This window comes from Galeopterus variegatus, unplaced genomic scaffold (assembly GCF_000696425.1).
Source record: "Galeopterus variegatus unplaced genomic scaffold, G_variegatus-3.0.2 Scaffold420, whole genome shotgun sequence".
Taxonomy (NCBI): Eukaryota; Metazoa; Chordata; class Mammalia; order Dermoptera; family Cynocephalidae; genus Galeopterus; species Galeopterus variegatus.
In genome coordinates this window covers 140127-159859 of record NW_007726531.1, presented here as the reverse complement: position 1 = coordinate 159859, position 19733 = coordinate 140127, and the positions used below count along the sequence as shown (strand labels likewise).

General features: G+C 38.1%; 1 protein-coding gene across 2 annotated transcripts in view; it reads left to right on the top strand.

The window, feature by feature from the left end:
- The window catches only part of ANKRD44 (ankyrin repeat domain 44), a 183692-nt gene extending 167392 nt beyond the window's left edge, over positions 1-16300 (top strand). For both annotated transcript variants that reach the window (XM_008568521.1, XM_008568520.1), the window contains exons 21-27: positions 3037-3124; positions 4109-4192; positions 5244-5389; positions 5863-5945; positions 8251-8333; positions 9410-9501; positions 13341-16300. In XM_008568521.1, the coding sequence (XP_008566743.1) occupies positions 3037-3124; positions 4109-4192; positions 5244-5389; positions 5863-5945; positions 8251-8333; positions 9410-9501; positions 13341-13399 (635 nt within the window). In that variant the 3' untranslated portion in view covers positions 13400-16300. The remainder of the gene's footprint in view (positions 1-3036; positions 3125-4108; positions 4193-5243; positions 5390-5862; positions 5946-8250; positions 8334-9409; positions 9502-13340) is intronic.
- The last annotated feature ends 3433 nt before the right edge of the window (positions 16301-19733 follow it).

The following is a 19733-nucleotide window of genomic DNA, read 5'->3' as shown; positions in this document are numbered from 1 at the left end:
GGGGGGAAACCTGGGGGGGTTCTTTCCGTTGCCGGGCCCGGAAAAAAAAAAAAAAAAAAAAAGTTAAAATGGGGGGGCCGGCCGGGGGGCGCACGGGATAGGGCGCCGCTTGGGAAGCGCGGTGGCGCTCCCGCCCGAGGGTTCGGATCCCACATACAGACCGGTTCCCACTCACTGGCTGAGCGAGGCGCGGGGGCAACACCGAGGGTTGCAGTCCCGTTGCCGGTCCCCGGTCCGGTACGGGGGCAACACTGAGGGGTTGCTATCCGTTGCCGGACACGGAAAAAAAAAAAAAAAAAAAAAGTTCAAATGAATGTGCATCTGTTTTTTAAACTGGAGTCATATAACAAATATCATTCTATAACTTTATTTTTTGTTGGTGTTTATTTAAAATTCTATTGCAGACATCTTTACAAGTAAATATGTATCAATGTAGGTTGATCTTTTTAATACTTGTATATTATTTCATAGCTATATATACATCAGCATTTATTATTTATTCAACCAGATCCCTGTTGATGGACATTCAGACTGTTTTCAGGACTTTTCCTGTTACAAACAATGCGGCAATGTTTTTGTTCATATTATAGTACGATAAATTGTGTCAGATAAGTTTCCAGAAGTGAAATTACTGAGTAAGGGGGCATATATATTTTTTAATTTTTTATAAATTATACCATATTTCTTTACAAAAAGGGTATCGTAATTTATTACTCCAACCAAATGTGTATAAATCACCCTTGCCAGCCCAGGATGATATTACCTTTTTTACTTTTGTCTATTTGAAGGGCAAAAAACAGTATCTCATTGTTTTTATTTGCATTTCCCTCTCTAATAGTATATTTATTGGCTGTTTGTGTTTCTTCTTCTGGAAAATATCTTTTTCATTCATTGCTCTCTTTTTTTCTATTGAGTTATTTATCTTTTCTCATACATTTGTAGAAGCACTTTGTCTTAGTGATAGGACTCCTCTGTGTGTGATGTGTGTTGCAAATGTTTTTGTTTCTTGTTTTTCCAACAGAGATTTTGAGCTTTTATGTAGCTGAATCTATCAGATCTTTCTTTTATGGTATCTAGGTTTCCAGTCTTGCTTAAAAAGGTCTTCTACCCCTACGATTATATGCACATTTTTTGAAAATATATTTCTTACTTTGCTTCTATAATTTTATTTTTACATTTTTAATTATTCTATTAAAATTTTAATTTAGAAACTTTAGTTTCAGGAAGTTTTTTGGGGGGGGCTCTAATTATATTGATTTAAGCCCTCTCATGTTTTCATTACAGTCTTTTTTTAAATTGATTCTGCCTCAATAAGAGCCAAAGTTTCTAGTTTTTCAACTAGATTTTCTCCCTCCCTGCCATTGCAAGATTTTGATTTTTAAAAATCTACTAATGTCTGAAGGCTCCCTAATCCCCATTTGGGTCAAGCTGTGAGATCTCTCTGGCATTGGAGAACCTACAGGATGGGAAAGATGCAGTAGGAGTATTGATTACAATGGCAGGCAGCAAACCTGCCACAGACCACATCCTCTCCCCAGAGGTGGGTGTGGGAGGTCTCTCCATTCTTACGCCTCTCCGGGTCCTAGCAGAGAAGGGAGAGCAATCCTCTCCTAAGCTATTTACCTTTTCAGTTCAGCCTTCTTCCAGGTCTGAGATTCAAGCCCCCATCTTCCCAGAATCCTCTTCACTGGGCATTTTGAAATATTGAAAGTAGTTCAATAATCTAATCTCCAGTCCTACCTACACAGACTCTTAGGTTGGGATTCATACAGTCTCCACCTAAGGAGAGGTATATGTAGATTCTTCCCTAAGCTAGGTTCTTTGGGACATTCATACTAATAGAGGGCTTGAGGTGTGTGGAACTATTTGAGTGTGGGTTGGATGTGGTTGAAAAGCTACACAGTATAACTTGCCTAAAGCTAGGGACTTTTTATATTCATTATTTCATAAGCTTTTTAATACTCCTAAAAGCAGTATCACCTTTTCTCTGCTTAGGTATAATAAAGGTTTGATTTGTACTTTAATACTTCAAACTGTCCAGCCTACATCATTCTGAGGTAGATCACAAGAGAATTTTCACTTAATTTAACACTGAGTTCAGCCAAGATGTTCCAGGACAACAACCTGTATTCCAAAGCCAACTAGCAATGCCTTCCTGCCTACAGGTGTACAGTGCTTCACAAATCACCTTAAGGTCCTTTATTGAGTAAAGCTCCCATCATTCTGTGACATAGGTGGGGCAGGTATTCCTAGTCTGATTTTCTATACATGAAAACTGAGGCTGAGAGATCAGACAGAGCTGGAACCTTACTACTTAACTCAAAATCAGTTGATTTGGAAACTACCTGTTATTTTGTTGAAAATAATTTCTCACATTCTTTCATAAACTTATTGGGTGTCTACTCAGTGCCAGGAACTGTTTTCGGTGCCATTTAAAACACTTATGCAGTATTTTACAGTCAAAGCCTTTTCACATGCGTTATCTCAAATACTGCTTTCTTCTGTTCATATCATCTCCCCTTCACTAGGGTGCATAACTGTAAGTGAGCTTATTCATGTAGGTGAAAGGTAAATTTCCTATTATAAATATGGGCAAACTGAGGCACGCATATCTTAAGCATCTATCAAGATCTGAGAGTAAAAGGGAATCTATTCTGCTTATAAATGAGGTGTCTTTTCTCTCTCTTCACCAGACCATATGGTCTTCATTGTTTTATTTGTTCATTATGTCTTAGAACACCTGTGAGCATAGTTAATAACATTTTAGCATTTTGTTAATTTTATCCCATGGAGAATGAGCATTCAGCCAATTCAGGAAAATTCATAAACCAGAATTCAATACTTAATGAAAAAAAACAGCTTGTGTTGAACAAAGTTTCCTTCTTGGAAACTCCCTAAATTCTTTCAATTCCTTGCAGGTAATGAAAATTCAGGAAAATTCATAAACCAGAATTCAATACTTAATGAAAAAAAACAGCTTATGTTGAACAAAGTTTCCTTCTTGGAAACTCCCTAAATTCTTTCAATTCCTTGCAGGTAATGAAAACTGTATAGAGGTACTTTTGGAGCAAAAATGTTTTCGCAAATTTATCGGTAATCCCTTCACTCCACTGCACTGTGCAATGTAAGTAGAAATGCTGGAAGTGAGTTGAGTTGTTTTAGTTGCTTTAATTTCATGTAGAGAAATTGCATGTTAAGGAAGGAGAAAGCTTTTAGATTACGGATAAGACTAAAATATTCCATTTGCTGCGAAAGACAAATAGTTCTGATAGCAAAGTGTGGCTCCTAATTTTAATGATTTTCCAGGAGTTTTTTGTGGAGTGCCATAGTTCCAAGGTGATGCCACACATACCACCTTAGGTAAAGTGCATGACGAGGGGCATGTTACAAATGACATGAAGAAATTTTCAGGTGTAACACATTCGTCTACCCAATTCTAAAAATAAGTTGGGGTTAACAACAATATGCCTATGGATGGTTGGAAAGACATTTGTAAAAGACTTTTTATATATTGTAATTTCCTATTCTTCATACTTCGTAAGCCTTTTTTTGTTAAGTGTAATTTTTGCTCTAGTCTCATAGTATGAGCCATTATTCAGCAGATACAGTGACGTAGTCAGATTTCCATGGTCGGTCTGGGGACCCAGGACCTGAGGATGCTTTGTCATTACATTGTCTCTGGGCTTCACATGAAGTTGGGTCATTTGACTGGAACAATATTGGAGGCATAAAATAAATCAATAAAGAAAGTATAAGTGATAGAGTCAGAGTGATTTTTAAATCTGAAGGAACCATGTCTTTTCTACTTTGTTATCCCTAAAACACCTAACATGATGCCTTGTGTAAGTGGTATGTGACGAACTCCCACCTGGATATAGAGGTTCTGAAGAAATGCCAGGGGCTGGTTACAGAGTGTATGCCATTGAAACTTATACCACAAATATTTGCATCACATTTTAATTTTTTTCCCTCCCTCCCTCCCACTGCTTTAGATTTTTTTAAATGCATTAGATTGTTAAATATATAATGCTTAGGAAGATGGGGTTGGAGGGGTTATATACATTTTAAAAGAGTGAGATTTTTACATTAAAATTCATTTTTATTTTAGAATAAATGATCATGAGAATTGTGCATCATTGCTACTTGGGGCCATAGATTCCAGTATTGTCAGTTGTAGAGATGACAAAGGCAGGTGAGTGCTCCTAACATGGCATGCCTTTTGTGTTAATGAGTCTTAGTCTCTGCTTTGTGGTTGCAGAGTAGCCAAACATCTATTTTTTTAATTGAAAGAATAATATATAAGCATGGTTTCTAAGAATTAAATATTACAAAGGGTATATAAGTAAAGGAAATATCTGTCTTGGCCAAGAATGCCCAGCCTCTTCCACAGAGAAAGCTACTGACTACTGTAAATGGTTCTTTCCAAATTTTTATATTCTCCTAAATATTTTCTATACATATCTACCAACATATATATGTATATGTGTGTACACATATGTATTATGCATATATTCTTTTTATGTAAATGGGAACATTCTATAACAATGCTCTGCTTTTAGTATAACTTGGAGGTCTTTCCATACCAGAAAATACAGATTTACCATATTCTTTTCAAAGTTGTATATTATTTCATTGAATAGGTATACCATATTTTACTCAGTCTTCCCTCATTTGAAGAACATTTAGGTTATTTCCAATATTTTGCTATTTCAAATACTGGTGTAGTGAACATTCTCATATATGTGTCTGTGCACATGACCAAGTGTATCTGGCAGATAAAGTCCTAGAAGTAGAATTACTTGGTTAAAAGGTAGCTTTTAATTTTGATAAATAATGCCAAATTGTCCTCTCAAAGAAATCAACTGTTCACCTTAGGTGATGTAGGCTTTTAAAATTTTTATTTAATCAGCCAATTACCTATAAATTTAAGGCTTAATTTTGAAAGTATCTATCTCAAAGATGAGAGTGAAGTCACTGGAACTCAAGATTGACGGGTCAGTGAAGATGCTAATTTCATTACCAGGGCCATCACATACACCCCCCCAAATCTAGAAGGTGCCATTCACATAGGTGACACTTTAATGTCCACCCTTAATGGCCTTTAGAGGGGGACTGATCATTGTCTCTGTAAACTGAGAAGTTTTCAATCCTTACAACAACACTGCGCACATGTTTCTTGGGCACTTACTAAAGAGAGTGTAAGTTTAAAGGAAACTGAAATAGTATTTGTTTTAAATCGTTAGGACACCCCTTCATGCGGCAGCATTTGCTGACCACGTGGAGTGCTTACAGCTGCTCCTGAGACACAACGCTCAAGTGAATGCAGTAGACAATTCAGGGAAGACAGCTCTGATGATGGCTGCTGAGAACGGGCAGGCAGGCGCTGTGGGTATGTGCTCTCGTGTGGACTTTACACTTACGCCCATGTGAAACCCAGAATAACGTAAAATCGAGAACTCAGCTGTTCTCTTAGTATATACATGTGGAAAAGGGCCACTAACAGTTTTACTTGAGCCACCCAGCTCTGTTTGCTCAATTATTTTCAGTTTCTGTAACTTCATTACTGGCGACCTTATCCACAGGAGCCAACCTGAAATTTCTCAACATTTAGAAACCAAATATGATAACAGAATCATCGTACCTGAGAATAATGAACTGTAAAGACAGATATGATTAATGCCTGTCAGCCTTGGATTTGAATAGACCAAAAATGGCAATAAATTGCTCTTTTTTTCTTTAAAACCATTAAATATGATGACGTGAGCTGTACTAATTTAAATGTTATTGTTTTTGTAGCAACTTTTTCAAAATACATGTGATCAGCACCTAGTCTAATTAACCTTCTTTTGCCTTTTTCCATAGATATTTTGGTGAACAGTGCCCAGGCTGATCTGACTATAAAGGACAAAGACTTGAATACACCCTTACATTTGGCTAGTAGTAAAGTATGTAAATAAATTTAAAACATTGTTACTTAGTGTTGTAATAGTAATCATAGTAGTAGTGATAATACCACTGAAATGCTGTCTGTCTCAGAAGTGTGAGCATGGCTTTTAAGATACACATTTTCCCAGGACGTCGTCAACTATAAGTGGAATGGAAGTGGGAGAAGGAAAGGGCAGCCCCACCAGGTTGCTGAGGATATGCTTCATCAGCATGCATGATGAGGACATGCTTTTCATGCCATATGCCACTTGCATTCTTGCCACAGTGTGTCTGTCTTGATGCTGCCACTGTTATCTGTCTCCCTGATTGTGGTACCCAATTGTGGGACCACATTACAGGTTAGGACCTTAATTATACAGCTTCTAAAATATAAGCAGTTCCACTTGTTTTCATTTTGTTCCATTTGAAGCATTGTAATAACAGTCAAAAGATACTCTACTTTGAAGCGAATAAATGTATCCATGTGCATTTCTACCCTTCCCCCCTTTTTCTGATGCAGAGCTCAATGCAGAGAATATGTTTGTTTTCTCAAATAGCATTTTATTCACATTTTGCTCAAGGTTCCTCTTTCCATAAAAGATAAATGATATACATGTAAATATATGATTTTACAAAAGTGGGATCATGCTGTTTTATAACCTGTTTTTGTTACTGGATCATATACTATGGATTTCTTTCTTTTAGACCTTGTGTATTATATTGTGGTATTCCACCTGAGGAACATGACATCTTTTAATTCAACACAACTCCTCTTATTAGACATATAGTTTATTTTCACATGTATACTACTATAAATAATGTTTATTGTACAGAAAACTTTTTTAGGAATCATTACTCATTCCTTTAAGATAAATTCCCAAATGTGGAATAATTGAGTCTAAGGATATGAACATTTTTAAGACCAAGTCGTTCTCTAATAAGGTCACAACAGTTTGCATTCCACCAGCAGTGCAACCTCCATGGACATTTCTAAAATTATATTTAAGGGTCTCCCATATAAGGCATTATACTATGATGCCAATTGACACCAGTGGTGGTAATTTATTCCGACGTAGTTACAATATTAAAGGTGTTACCTATACCCAGTGGTAGCAGCAGACTCAGCCATTCCTTCTCACTTCATGCTCTGGGCAGCCTCTAGAAACCATAAAAAATGCTCAATTCATAAAGTTTATTTTAAGGTATAGTATTTTCGTGAATATAAGTGCAGTGTTTTTCAAATTTTATTGTGCAAACCAATCACCTGAGGATTTTGTTAAAATACAGATTCTGATTTATTAGGTCTGGGGTGGGGCCTCAGAATCAACATTCCTAACCCCCAGGTGATGCTGATGCTGCTGGTCTATGGGCCACATGTTGATTAGCAAGTGCTTAGGAAGCCATGATCCCTTAAAAGGACACCAGGCCTGAAATCATGACAGGGTCTCTGACTTATCAATTGATTTTTAAAAGTTATCAATTATCAATTATCATAAGACACAGAGGTATCTTCTCCTGGTAGGAAGAAAAGAATGAGTTTTCCTGAAATAGGGTCTCTGCACAATGTAAAGTCTCTGCACAATGCTGATGAGTGGTACAGATAACAGCAGTAGGTGTAATGGGAATTCCAAGGACAAATGGATCCATATGTATTTCTATACTTCCCACTGAAGTGATCATTGAAGGCTTGAGGAAGGAGGTGGGACTTAATGTATGATTAAAAAGTAATGTTGAAGGGGCCGGCCCAGTGGCGCACTGCGCTAGTGCGCCGCTTGGGAAGCGCGCCGCCGAGGGTTCGGATCCCACATACAGACCGGTTCCCGCTCACTGGCTGAGCGAGGCGCGGGGGCAGCACCGAGGGTTGCGATCCCGTTGCCGGTCCCGGTCCGGTACGGGGGCGACACTGAGGGTTGCGATCCGTTGCCAGACACGGAAAAAGACAAAAAAATAAAAAATAAAATAAATAAAAAGTAATGTTGAAGGATTTAAAGGATACTCCCAATTCTACTCTCTGTTCACCAGCCCATCTAGCTAAACTAGCATCTGCTTTAGCTCTCTGGACATTAATTCTAAAAATTATCTTAGAAATATTAGTATTTTAGATCAGACTATGTTAACCAAGACCTAATAGACCTTCTTCAGAATCTTAGAGTACCTGGGGCCCATTTTCTTTTTTAGAAGAAAAAAAAATTACTCAGAAAATAGCCTTATAGAATGTTTTAGGCAAAGAAAATTCACTTTCAATTTAAAGAGTAATGAAGTAATTTTTCAGCAACTTTTGTGTGTCAGTGTCCTGTGTTTCTTATCATTCTTTTTCTTTATTAGGGTCATGAAAAATGTGCCTTGTTAATACTTGACAAGATACAAGATGAGAGCCTTATTAATGCAAAAAATAATTCACTGCAGACGTAAGTGTAATTACTAAAGTTTGACTGGGACCCAAGTCATAGTCATTTATAGAACAAATAATAAGAGGCTGCTGTGTGCCAGGCTAGTGCTGAGGAACACAGTGATGAGAGTCGCAGAGCTAGTTTCCCCTTCATGAAGCTGACAGTCATGTACCTGCAATTGCTGACCAAGCACACGGTTTTAGTTAGAATCCTTATTTTGATATGTCTGCATAGAGGTCTGTGTTTTTCTTTACTGACATTTCTATGGTAATATAAATTTAGTGGGCTGTTAGAAAAATCTTATGGGCTTTAGGAACTGACATACTCATAGTTGGGAAAGCTATTTGTATTATGTATTAGCATTATGTATTCTGACTGGAAAATGACTGTTTTATAAATTAGGTTCCCAGAATACATTTGAAGAGTTTCTAAGCTATTTGTCTTAATTATATTTTAATATAATTCAGCATAACCCTTGGTGTAAAAGATCTAAATGCTACTTTATTTTCCATTTTAGGAAATTACTTCGGCATTTGTTGTAAAGGCAAAAGAATATTAGGAATTTTTTTCATTTAATATTCATAAGCACAATATACTGAGTTTGACATTATTATTTAAGGTATTATAAATTCAATAAAACATCCTTGTGGATTTAGTAATAAGGAGATTTGAGATTGTATATGTACATTTAATATATATATATATATATATATGGGTGGCATCAATGCCAGTCATATTGATGAGCTGTGTGAAATAGTGATTGAAATGCCATTGTAGAAATCACGTGGTAAAGAACCTTCTACAAAACACAACAGTGCTTGAATTCTTTCTCTTTCTTCCTATTTACTGTCGTTGAAATTGGTTTAGATGTAGAGTATTTGTAATATCTGCAGATAAATTTGGGCCCAACATGTAAGAACAGTTGGATCATTAGCACCTGGGAAAGATCTGGTCAACAAATATCTTTTTCAAGAAGTAAAAAATATCCATGTGCTATTTGTAGACACTTTTTCCTTTTAGTGATATAGGCTAACCAAAATGCCACGCTCACACAAATACATACCTCAATTGATGCTCGGTGATGTGTTTTTTAGACCCCTCCACGTTGCTGCACGCAATGGCTTGAAGGTGGTAGTTGAGGAGTTGCTGGCCAAAGGAGCCTGTGTACTTGCTGTAGATGAAAATGGTAAGTGGAAAATGTAAACCATTACTGCAGGTACCTTCCATATGCTGGTTGAAGCCAGAGGAAAATAAGAAAGATAGGAGCTAGTTAAAAAGGCAGTAAGGATTCTCTCCCCTTGGAAGTTCCACGTGAATGAAACTAAACAAGGATAATTTGTCCTGTCTGTCTTTTTGTAAAACGCATAGTCTACCTGTAGCCCACCGGTGCTGTCCATTTTGCATGTAATGTCAGCAGCTGGTCTCTAATTCCTCAGCGTGGTGGTTAAGATATTTAGACACACTAAAAATCTTTCAACTTGGCATTCAAAATTCTAATTGCATACGCTGAAGAGTTAGGGGTTACACATGTCATTAGTGCATGCTCAAGGGCTCGAATAAAAACTTAGGTCTTCGATTGTATTTCAGTTCATTCTGAGATCAAACCATTTTTTGTTTTAAAGTACAGATCGGAACTCATATTCCCAGTATGGAAATTTGGGGAACATGAGTAAAATTTTTAAAATTAATGTCTAGGCTTAAAAGCTTCTCCTGATCTATATAACGTACCTTTTTAAAATGAACTAATTCTTAACAGAAGCTTTCCACTCTGCTTCCTAAGAAATTTTGAAAGCTAATAAATACTACAATTGTACTAAACTACCATTTTAATCACAATGCCTATTAACCTTGGGGAGCAAAAGAGGAACTTCTGGATATTTATGAATTAAGTAATTTTTTTAATGTGGCATTCATTGTGACATTTAATTAAAGTATTATAATGTATTAATGTAACTCAACTGCTTATTACAGGTATTGGAATTAGCAGCTCATGCCTATTTCTCAGAAGTAAGCAGCCATATTGACATCATTAGCTAACTCCTCTTAGTTTTGGTTTTGCAGCCCCATTGATCCTGGCATGTACCCTGCTCTGTCCCCAACCTGACTCATTTAGGAAGCGCAGAAAGTTCTCCATTACTCCATTTCCTTGGTTTTTCCACCTCACCTTTCCTGACCTCCTTATCACTACTATACATCTTAGGGTTGGCATGCAGAGGGCCATAATTTTTCTCCAAAATGACGAAAGACACCAGACTAAATCAATTTTCCCTTTCTCCTGTATAAAATCTGCTGCAGCTGAGGTTTGGCTGGCTGATAGCAACCTAGGAACAAGAGCCCTGGGTCAGTGGGATTTTTGGCGTGTCTCAGAGCTTAGCTGCATCCCAAAGTCTGGGAACATTTGGGGGCAATTTTGTACAGCACTAAAATCATAATTACTTGGGCCGGCCCGTGGCTCACTCGGGAGAGTGCGGTGCTGATAACACCAAGGCCACGGGTTCGGATCCTATATAGGGATGGCCGGTTTGCTCACTGGCTGAGCGTGGTGCTGACAACACCAAGCCAAGGGTTGAGATCCCCTTACCGGTCATCTTTTAAAAAAAAAAAAAATCATAATTCCTTTACTCATCATTGACCTTTGTGGAATGGAATATTAAGATGCCTGTCCATTCTTGTTTGTTTTCATTATCAGGAAGAGGAATAATGTCTTGCGGTGGGGAGGGACAGGACATACAGTCAAGTGACGATAAGCAAAATGTTACACTCAAAGTTCCTCTGAATGACTGAGTGAGTGCACTACTCACTGTGCAATAGGACTGTGGTAAACAGAGAGGGTGACCAGCCGTTTCAGACCAGCAGAATAATGGTTGGATAATGGTGGTCATTAAATCAGAGAATTAACCTACCGTCCCAAGGCACCCATTTTGTGTATTGAGGCAGTTTACTCATCTGGACTGTGACCCATCAAATCTAAATTGTAGAGAATGGCACGACTCATTATGGCAAACGTAGAAATTTTCCCACATCTATTACATTACAGATTGGGGACTTTGGTTGGTGGAGTGGCTATTTTTAAAAAATCTGTTAAATTTCTCGTAAGTGATAGTAAATTTTTAATCAGAAACAACCAGTGCCTTCCTGTGCCTGATCTACTCAAATGATTCCATATTCCTAAAACTAGTTAATTGGTATATACTTTCTATAAAGTATATATAAAGTGACAAAATGCATTACTCAATTTTACAGTTATCTAATTTTCAATATCTTTTCTAATCTGACACACAATTACTACAATGGAAAGTCATTGTTCTCAGAATGAGAGTCCTACTCGGGCCCAGGCCTGAGGCTCATGGTGTGCGTGTGGTCTCCCGTGGAAACATCTTCCTGGTTGTCCTGTTGCTGTTTTTTGTGGAATTGTGTCCCACTCCCACCCCCTCGTGTTTCTGTTCACTGGATGACGGCTGGAACTCTGCCTAACTTTGGATGATATCATGCTTGCTGTAGTCACGTGAGCTGAAAAAAACAAAAGCTAAAAGCCCGCTGTAAAGTGTCTCCCCCTCACTCTCCCCTCTAGCCTCACCCCTAGCATGACTTGTGAGAAGTAACTCCTTTTACCTGGCATGATTCTAACTCAACATACATCTCCGCTTGTGAGATCACACGAGATGTACTGTGGAGTGCTGGCGCCTCCTCTGGACTCCCAGGACTAACCACTGCCTTGTCTGCGTTTACGCCCAGGTCATACCCCGGCCCTGGCTTGTGCTCCTAACAAAGACGTGGCTGACTGCCTGGCCCTCATTTTGGCTACCATGATGCCTTTTTCTCCTTCCAGTACAATGACGGCTGTCAACTTCGTTTGTTTTAAAAAAGACAATTTGAGCAGGACGACCCTCTCCAATCTGGGTAGCATGGTTAGCCTGTGCAGTAACAACGTAGGCTCGGAGGATGGGTACAATGAAAATGATTCTGATTCGGAAACGTTTTGACTTTGGACTGTAGAAACTTTCCCTTGATCACCTGGGTTGGAAGAAGGGAAAGCAGCTTGAAGTCCAGGTTTATGTTGTGTTCAAGTATTATTTGGGGCCCAAGCTTCCAGAAGCTGGTAGAGAAGGAGTGAAGGAAACAGAGGGAGGGCAGCGAGGCTGTAGGGTGAAACACTTAACAGGGGTGGGCCCCGGTTTCGTTTCGTTTCATGTTTTCCTTAGATCTAAGGAACTTCTGTGAAAGTCTACCTCTCATTTTAAGTAAGGAATAAAAAATGTATTTAATTCTTTTTCTTTGGGGATAATGCAACAGAGAGGCAACTGTTCACTATAAAGAATTTTTTTCATGTACTCAGCAGTGAGTTCTCAGAAGTATATCAATGTGACATCCATGTCCCCTGGGAGGGGAGGGAAGAGGTGGATAGAAAATGCCTCCAAACCTCTTCTCACTTTGATGTTTACTTCCTCAGTAGAAGCCAAAGGTAAAGGTGTTTGTCTTCAGAAATAATGCCTGTAATAATCTTTTTAAGGGAACCCAATTATTCATATAGTAAACACTTAAATATCCAGAAGTTCTTTCTGAGGATCTTTCTCAACGTTGCCAGATGAATTGAAAAATTAACTTGCTTTTTTTGTTTAACACAAATATGGCACCCAGTACTCCCCCTAACAAGCCTGTGACTAATTTTCACCCAAGTGATGGAACCCAAATCTGTCTAATAGCATTTCAGGTGAAAATTATATTGCACCAAAACTTTGAGACAAATATGCAAATTTAATATGAAACTACCCTTTGTTAATTCGTTCTTAAATCAAAATACTTTTTAAAAACATCAGAATCATGAGCATTGTTCATCAATAGTAAAATGTTAAATGATTTTCTCAGTCAAGGTCATGCCAAGTGAGTGAAAGTGTGACTGCAAAAGGGAACAAAGATTGTGAAAATAGAAATTAGAAATGGGTGATGTAGAAATTAAAGCCAATTGCCAGTTGTTTGATGATGAAATCGACATAGTGAATACTGTGTCTGCTCCCTCTGCCAAAGCTTCTAGGTCAAATGGACCCCGTTCCGCAACTGGAACAGCTGTACAAAAAGAAGAATGAGACTCTTTAAAAATTATGCACATACACATGCCCATGTATATGGTGTGTATATAGATGTATGTAGTTCATCAGCCAGCTAAACATGAGGACCAAAAGGCTTCAGTCTAAAATGGAAGATTTAATTTTTTTCCTTCAAACTGCAAGTGAGAACTGAAGTAGCTTTTCTATAGAGTTAAAATGTAATCTTTTTGCGTAACAGTTTTTGTTGTATTTTATATTGCTATGACACAGATTTCTAGTTGACACCTTAACATTTGTAACCGATGATGTGTTGACCATTGTTTATTTTTTTGCCAAACTAAAAAAAAAAAATGTCTGGATACCTTTGATGTAAATGTGTTTATATTTATTTGAAATGAAACAAATGCCGAGGAAACGTCCATTGTTTGTTTTCTGTTTAATTGCTGTGTATCTTATTTGGAATAATAAAAAAATGTAAAAACACACTCAACCCTGGGCTAGCTCTGGGGCCAAACCCAGCATTTCAACTGCTAAGGTTTTCAGCTGACCCTCAGGTTCTTCCACGTTGGTCGAAGAGGGTTACAACGTCCATCACTCAGGCCCAGTCTGTAGCCAGCTTAGAGCTTAGAGGACACTGCATTGTGACTCCTCTTCTGCAAGATGAAATCTGAAGTGTGTAGTGGATCATATACACAAAGGTGGCGCAAAGAGAGATCCAGAAATTTCCCTAAATACACTGAAAATCTCACATGGTCCCAATAACCTAATGGGAAATGATGTCTGTGTGTGGGTACATGTGCCAGCAAGAGAAATAAAAATCACCAGCTCAAGTGCTATTGAAACTTGAAGAAGAGACAGGAAAGAAGTATGTTGCATTAGGACAGAGGTCTCTGACATTTTATGATAGGTTCAATTTTCACCCTCGAAATTTCTATTTTTTGGTTGTATGTGAGATATTTTTTAAGCCAGTATTCTATCATATCTGGATCAAATACAGATACTGTACTATATTTCTCATCTAGCTATAAAAGACTTTAATCTTACTCTTTCAGTATCCTGGATTTAAACTCATGTTGGGTTCTTCACAAATGAGAACTTGTTCAAAGGACTTAGATAACCGGTATTGAAATCTTTGAACACCACCAACATTGTTTCTTGAATTCTTGGTGTGTGTTCTCCACCTTCTTCTGCCTTTTTTGTTTGCTTAGAGAAGTTGAATTTTTTAAAAAGTAGATAAATTGCCAGTGAGCAATAATGACCTTATCTTTACCAAAACACTGAAAACAAGGAGGCTCCAATGTTGAAGAAGCACAATATACTGCGGTGTCTTTTTCTAGAAGTGAATGGAAATCTTGCTCAGTTGGCATTTAAAGAAAGAAATGAAATGCCTGCTTTAATGGTAAAGCAGCATTAACATTTTTCCTGTAGAGTAGCAGAGAGTACAGGATCATTTCAACAAAGCAGTAACAACCGTGAGACACAGTCTCCCTGGAACTGCCATTTGACTTTTCCCCATTCTCTTACTGATAGAAGGGAGACAAAGGAAAAAAATGAAATCATGCTCCCGATGAACTGTTCGTTGAATCAGTCAATCTCTCTCCCCGACCCCTTTCTCTCTTTGTGTGTCTCCCTCCCACCAGACCAATTTTTTTCTTTAAGAAATAACTGTAATTTCTCTGTTTTGACTACATCTCTTAGAAATAAAATTATGTTTGCAACATAGCTTTCTAAGGAAAAATAACAGAAAACATTGGGTTTTTAATTGAGTCTTAGTTGCTTAGTGCTTTTGCCTACATGTGTTATTTTTAGACTGTAGTTTAACCACAGTCACAGGGATCATGTTTCACTGCACTTACCTGTTCACCAGTGTCTGCCTATTTTGGGTAAATACATTACTGTCTCCAAATTGCCTAAAATCTGCTATGATTCTACAGTAAATAGCTCAGGGGATTTCTATTTATCACTACTAAAAGGGCACCACTGTATGTTTTGGTACTTTAGGCAGTAAACAGCTGCTTGATTTAGTATTTTATTATTAAAGTAGAACAAGAACATCAAATGGATTTGCTGCACTAGTTATTCTTTGTACTGTTGAGCAACTTGGTGTGCTTATCTGTTGTGTTGGTTGAAGAACTCTTCCCTTTTTTGTCTTGTAATATGAAGTTAGAGTGCCTTTTTATATTTGTATATTCTGAAAACGTTCTGTGAAATGTTTCATATTTTTTTCATTGGAGTGTTATCAGAGCAATATGATACCAGTGAATTTTCATTTCAACCTTTCTTTGAATGTATAAAGTGTCTTTTTTCCTATTTCCCCTTTTACTTGCTTTGAAATGAAAATGAAATTGCTAAAGTTTTCTATAGGAATTATGATTGATTTTGCAGTGCTAAAATGCTTTCTTCTTACAAAACTGTTAAACCATAGGTCAGTATTATAGAGGAAAAGCGTTTTAAGATAGTGACAATCTGAGTGTGTGTATAAAATGTAATTCTATGCGTTTCTTATGCAGTGATCTAAAAATTCAATGCAAATATCTTTTGTTTGGTAGTTTTGTCTACATATTTTGTGCTTTAGCATGTGCAATAGATCTTTGCAAAGCACGATGATTCAAACCTGGTGCCAGTGTTATATTTGCATAACATATTTGTAACAGCATAAAATATTGTTTGATGATTTCAGTGAGATTTTGTCTGTAATGTTTTCCTATGTAAATTGGAGTTGAATGACTCTGGTAAATGTCATGACTGTAAAAATGAGGAAAATGACTTTTAGTTCAGTGAATGACTTTGAACCAATCTGAATCTTCTCAAGCACAGTTTAATACTTTTGCAACTACTGAATGCTCTAATAATGTATTGAAGTACTTAACTGTAATATACTATGGAAATGCATTCAGATGGTTATTTTTACAAATAAAAACGGTACAAACATTGTTGCAATTTGTGTTTTCTTTAATTTTTCCAATTTATACTTTTTCCAAATTATACTAATTTAAATCTTTGTCTCTCCCTCAAAATAAATTCACTTTAAATTTTGAAAATAAATAATCAGGATGGAGTGTATCTCCAGATTTGCTATTTCTCTTTGTATTATCACAGTAAGAAAAAAAAAATTCAAACATGTATGTTTGTGTTTATTATATTTATGCCTCCAACTTTTACCATAAAGAAATTGAGCTGGTGGGCCGGCCCGGTGGCGCACTCAGTAGAGTGCGGCACTTGGGAGCGCGGCGGCGCTCCCGCTGAGGGTTCGGATCCCATATAGAGACCGGTCTGCTCACTGGTTGAGCGCGGTGCGGGCGCAACACCGAGGGTTGCGATCCCATCGCCAGTCGTGGTACGGGCGCGACACTGAGGGTTGCGATCCAGTTACCAGTCACGAAAAAAGACAAAAAGGAAAAAAAAAAAAGAAATTGAGCTGGCTTGCAACAAAACACATGTGATAAACTAGAAATAGAAAAATTAAGACAGGGGCCGGCCCGGTGGCGCACTTGAGAGTGCGCCGCTTGGGAGCGCAGCGGCGCTCCCGCCGAGGATTCAGATCCCATGTGGAGACCGGTTCCCGCTCACTGGCTGAGTGAGGTGCAGGCGCGACACTGAGGGTTGCAATCCCGTTACCGGTCAGTAAAAAAGACAAAAAGGAAAAAAAGAAAAATTAAGACAGGAAAAGGATATAAACAAATACAGGAATCATAAAATTTAACACAGTGACTATGGCTGAACTTGAGTTTGTTCTAAGCTTCCTTGCCAAAGTAAGGGGGTGAATGTGATCAGTTATATAGTTAACAAATGCCAGAAAGGAGGAAGGCTACTAGGTCCTCAAAACAGTGAAATCTACCGTGCTTATCTTTGGTGTCACCACTACCCTTCATCTGCTCACAGCAACACCAGAACTTACCTCCCTGCACTATCCTTAAAGGGATCCATAGAATTTCCTTCTCCATCTGTCCCACCATCCAAAATTTCTCCCCTGGAGTAGGAACTTCAGGAACAGTCCCCGGAAGCAGTAAGGAACAAATTCCTAATGACAGCATTTCCAGCTAATGAGAAAGAAGTTTTGGGGTGGGGTCTGCTTGAGTTTCTCAAATCACAGTATCATAGAATGTTAGCAGTTCTTACAGTCCAGCCCAATGTCATCAACAACTTTTTCATAAAGAAACTGAATTGCAGAGAAGTTATACAACTTGTTCAAATGTGCAGAGCTAGTGATCTGACTACAGAACTTGTGCCTCTAGATGTTCTCTCTTCCATGCCATCCTGCCATATGGATTGTTTTTTTTTTTTTTTTTTTTTTTTCTGCCAGAGATGTTTAGGAAGGTTTTGTACTCAGCCCTGCCTTACTCCTTATTCAAATATACAAATCTGGGTGCTTTTCAGTCTTAAAAACTGTAAAGCATGAGTCATACTGTAAGCAAGTAGTCCTTGTCTTTTTCCACAGTTGGTATATATTAGTTATCTATTGCTGTGTAACAAATTACCCCGAAACTTAGTTGCCTAAAATAACAAATGTTTACTATCTCACAGTTACTGTGAGTTGGGCTTGATTTAGCTGGGTCCTTGGCTGCAGGGTCTCTCACAGGTCATTATCATGGAGCTGGCCAGGCAATGATCCATTTCTGAGCTCACTCACATGGTTGCTGGCAGGATTCTTCATGGGCTGTTGGATTAAAGGCTCAGTTTCTTGATGGCTGTCGGATGCCCTCAGTTTCTTGCCAAATGGGCCTTTCCACAGGGAAGCTCACAATATGGCAGCTTGCCTCATGAGAGGGAGTAAGCTGTGGAAAACCAGAGAGAGAGAAAAAGCAAGACACAAGTCACGGTTTTTTGTAACTGAATCTTAGAAGGGATATTTCATTATTTTTCCATCTATTCATTAGAAGCAATCACTAGGTCCAGTCTATACCCAGGGTCAGGGGGATCTCCAAGGATATGAATACCTGGAGGCAGGAATCACTGGAGCTATTTTTGGAAGCTGCTTACCACACTGGTCTGTCACATTGTTCTTTGTGGGTGTAATATTATACTAGGATACCTTCTAACCAGGAACTGCTAAGGAAATTGTTTACTTGGCTTCCTAAATTCACCCTTTCAAAAAACAAACAAACTCCTAATTTTGCTTGTGCTCTCATAAGCAAATAGAAAAGGAAGAATGGCCTCCACTGTACTAATTATATTGTTGAACACTGATGTGGCACTTTGTCTTCAAACCATTTGTCACAGGATTGCTCTCTCAAATTCCATTCTGTAAGTTTAGATCCCGTACAGCTATCCCACACTTAACATACATAATGTGTTCCAGAATTAGCTTGCAAGGCACAAAAGCATTAAGTTAAAAGGCTATTAACATAACATAAAAAACTTTGTGGGTAAAAGTGCTGTATGAATTGTATCTTTAGCAAATTTCATACATAAGATACATTTGCTGTAAAATATAAAGCCAAAGATAATGGTTGTGCCATTCATTAATTCTGAAGCATTCTAGGGAGTGATTGGAACTGTGTGGGCATTTGTGGTTGACACAATGATTGTGGGGCGGGAGGGGTCACTACCAAGGGCCAGGGATACCAAATGTGCCACCCAGCCCAGTGAACAGCTCCCTCCCACCACCCAGCAGAGGTGGGAGGTGCCATTGCTCACCTACCCATGCTCATATCGCTATCCTCTTATTTCTGAATCATTTCTTCATCAACTTACTACTTGTGAAGCCAGCCATATTTCTTTATATATTTTCACAAGAAATTGCATAAACGTGCTCTCCTATGCATCCCCTCATAAAGAGAACTTACAAGCTTAAGAAGAAGTTCAGAAGGCAGTGCTGAGCACATGTGCCTTGGTTATGTATTTTTCCAGGGGAGAAAAGAGCTACACAGGTTCAAGACAGATATTTCATTCCTGTGTTATCAGAAACACAAATGCACACACACGTGCATACATTCCTTGTGTTAGGCAAGGGGTGATTGTATCTACTTTCCAGGTGGGGGAACTCCTGCTCATGAAGATGGTGGGCACTTAGCCCACAGTCATATAGTAAGGTCTGGCAACACAGCGCCATTGCCTCACATGGCTGTCTGGTTACCAGTGGGCATGATTTCTAGGATACCATTTTCTATCTTTAAGACAATTTAATGGAGTATATATATATTTAAATTCTGGGAGAATTTTATAATTTTCAAAAGTAAATGTTGAGGCAGTACTTAGAGCACAAAAAGCTTACCTGTGTTTATATTCAGTTGCTAAAACACCCAGCAAATTGAGAACCATAATTACTCATATTTCTTATAGTTGGGTTTCCTAAGAATTACAAACATTTAAGCTCAGATCTTAACCACAAGAAGTTGCCAGCTGTATGAAGGTCAGAGGAGAGAACATTCTA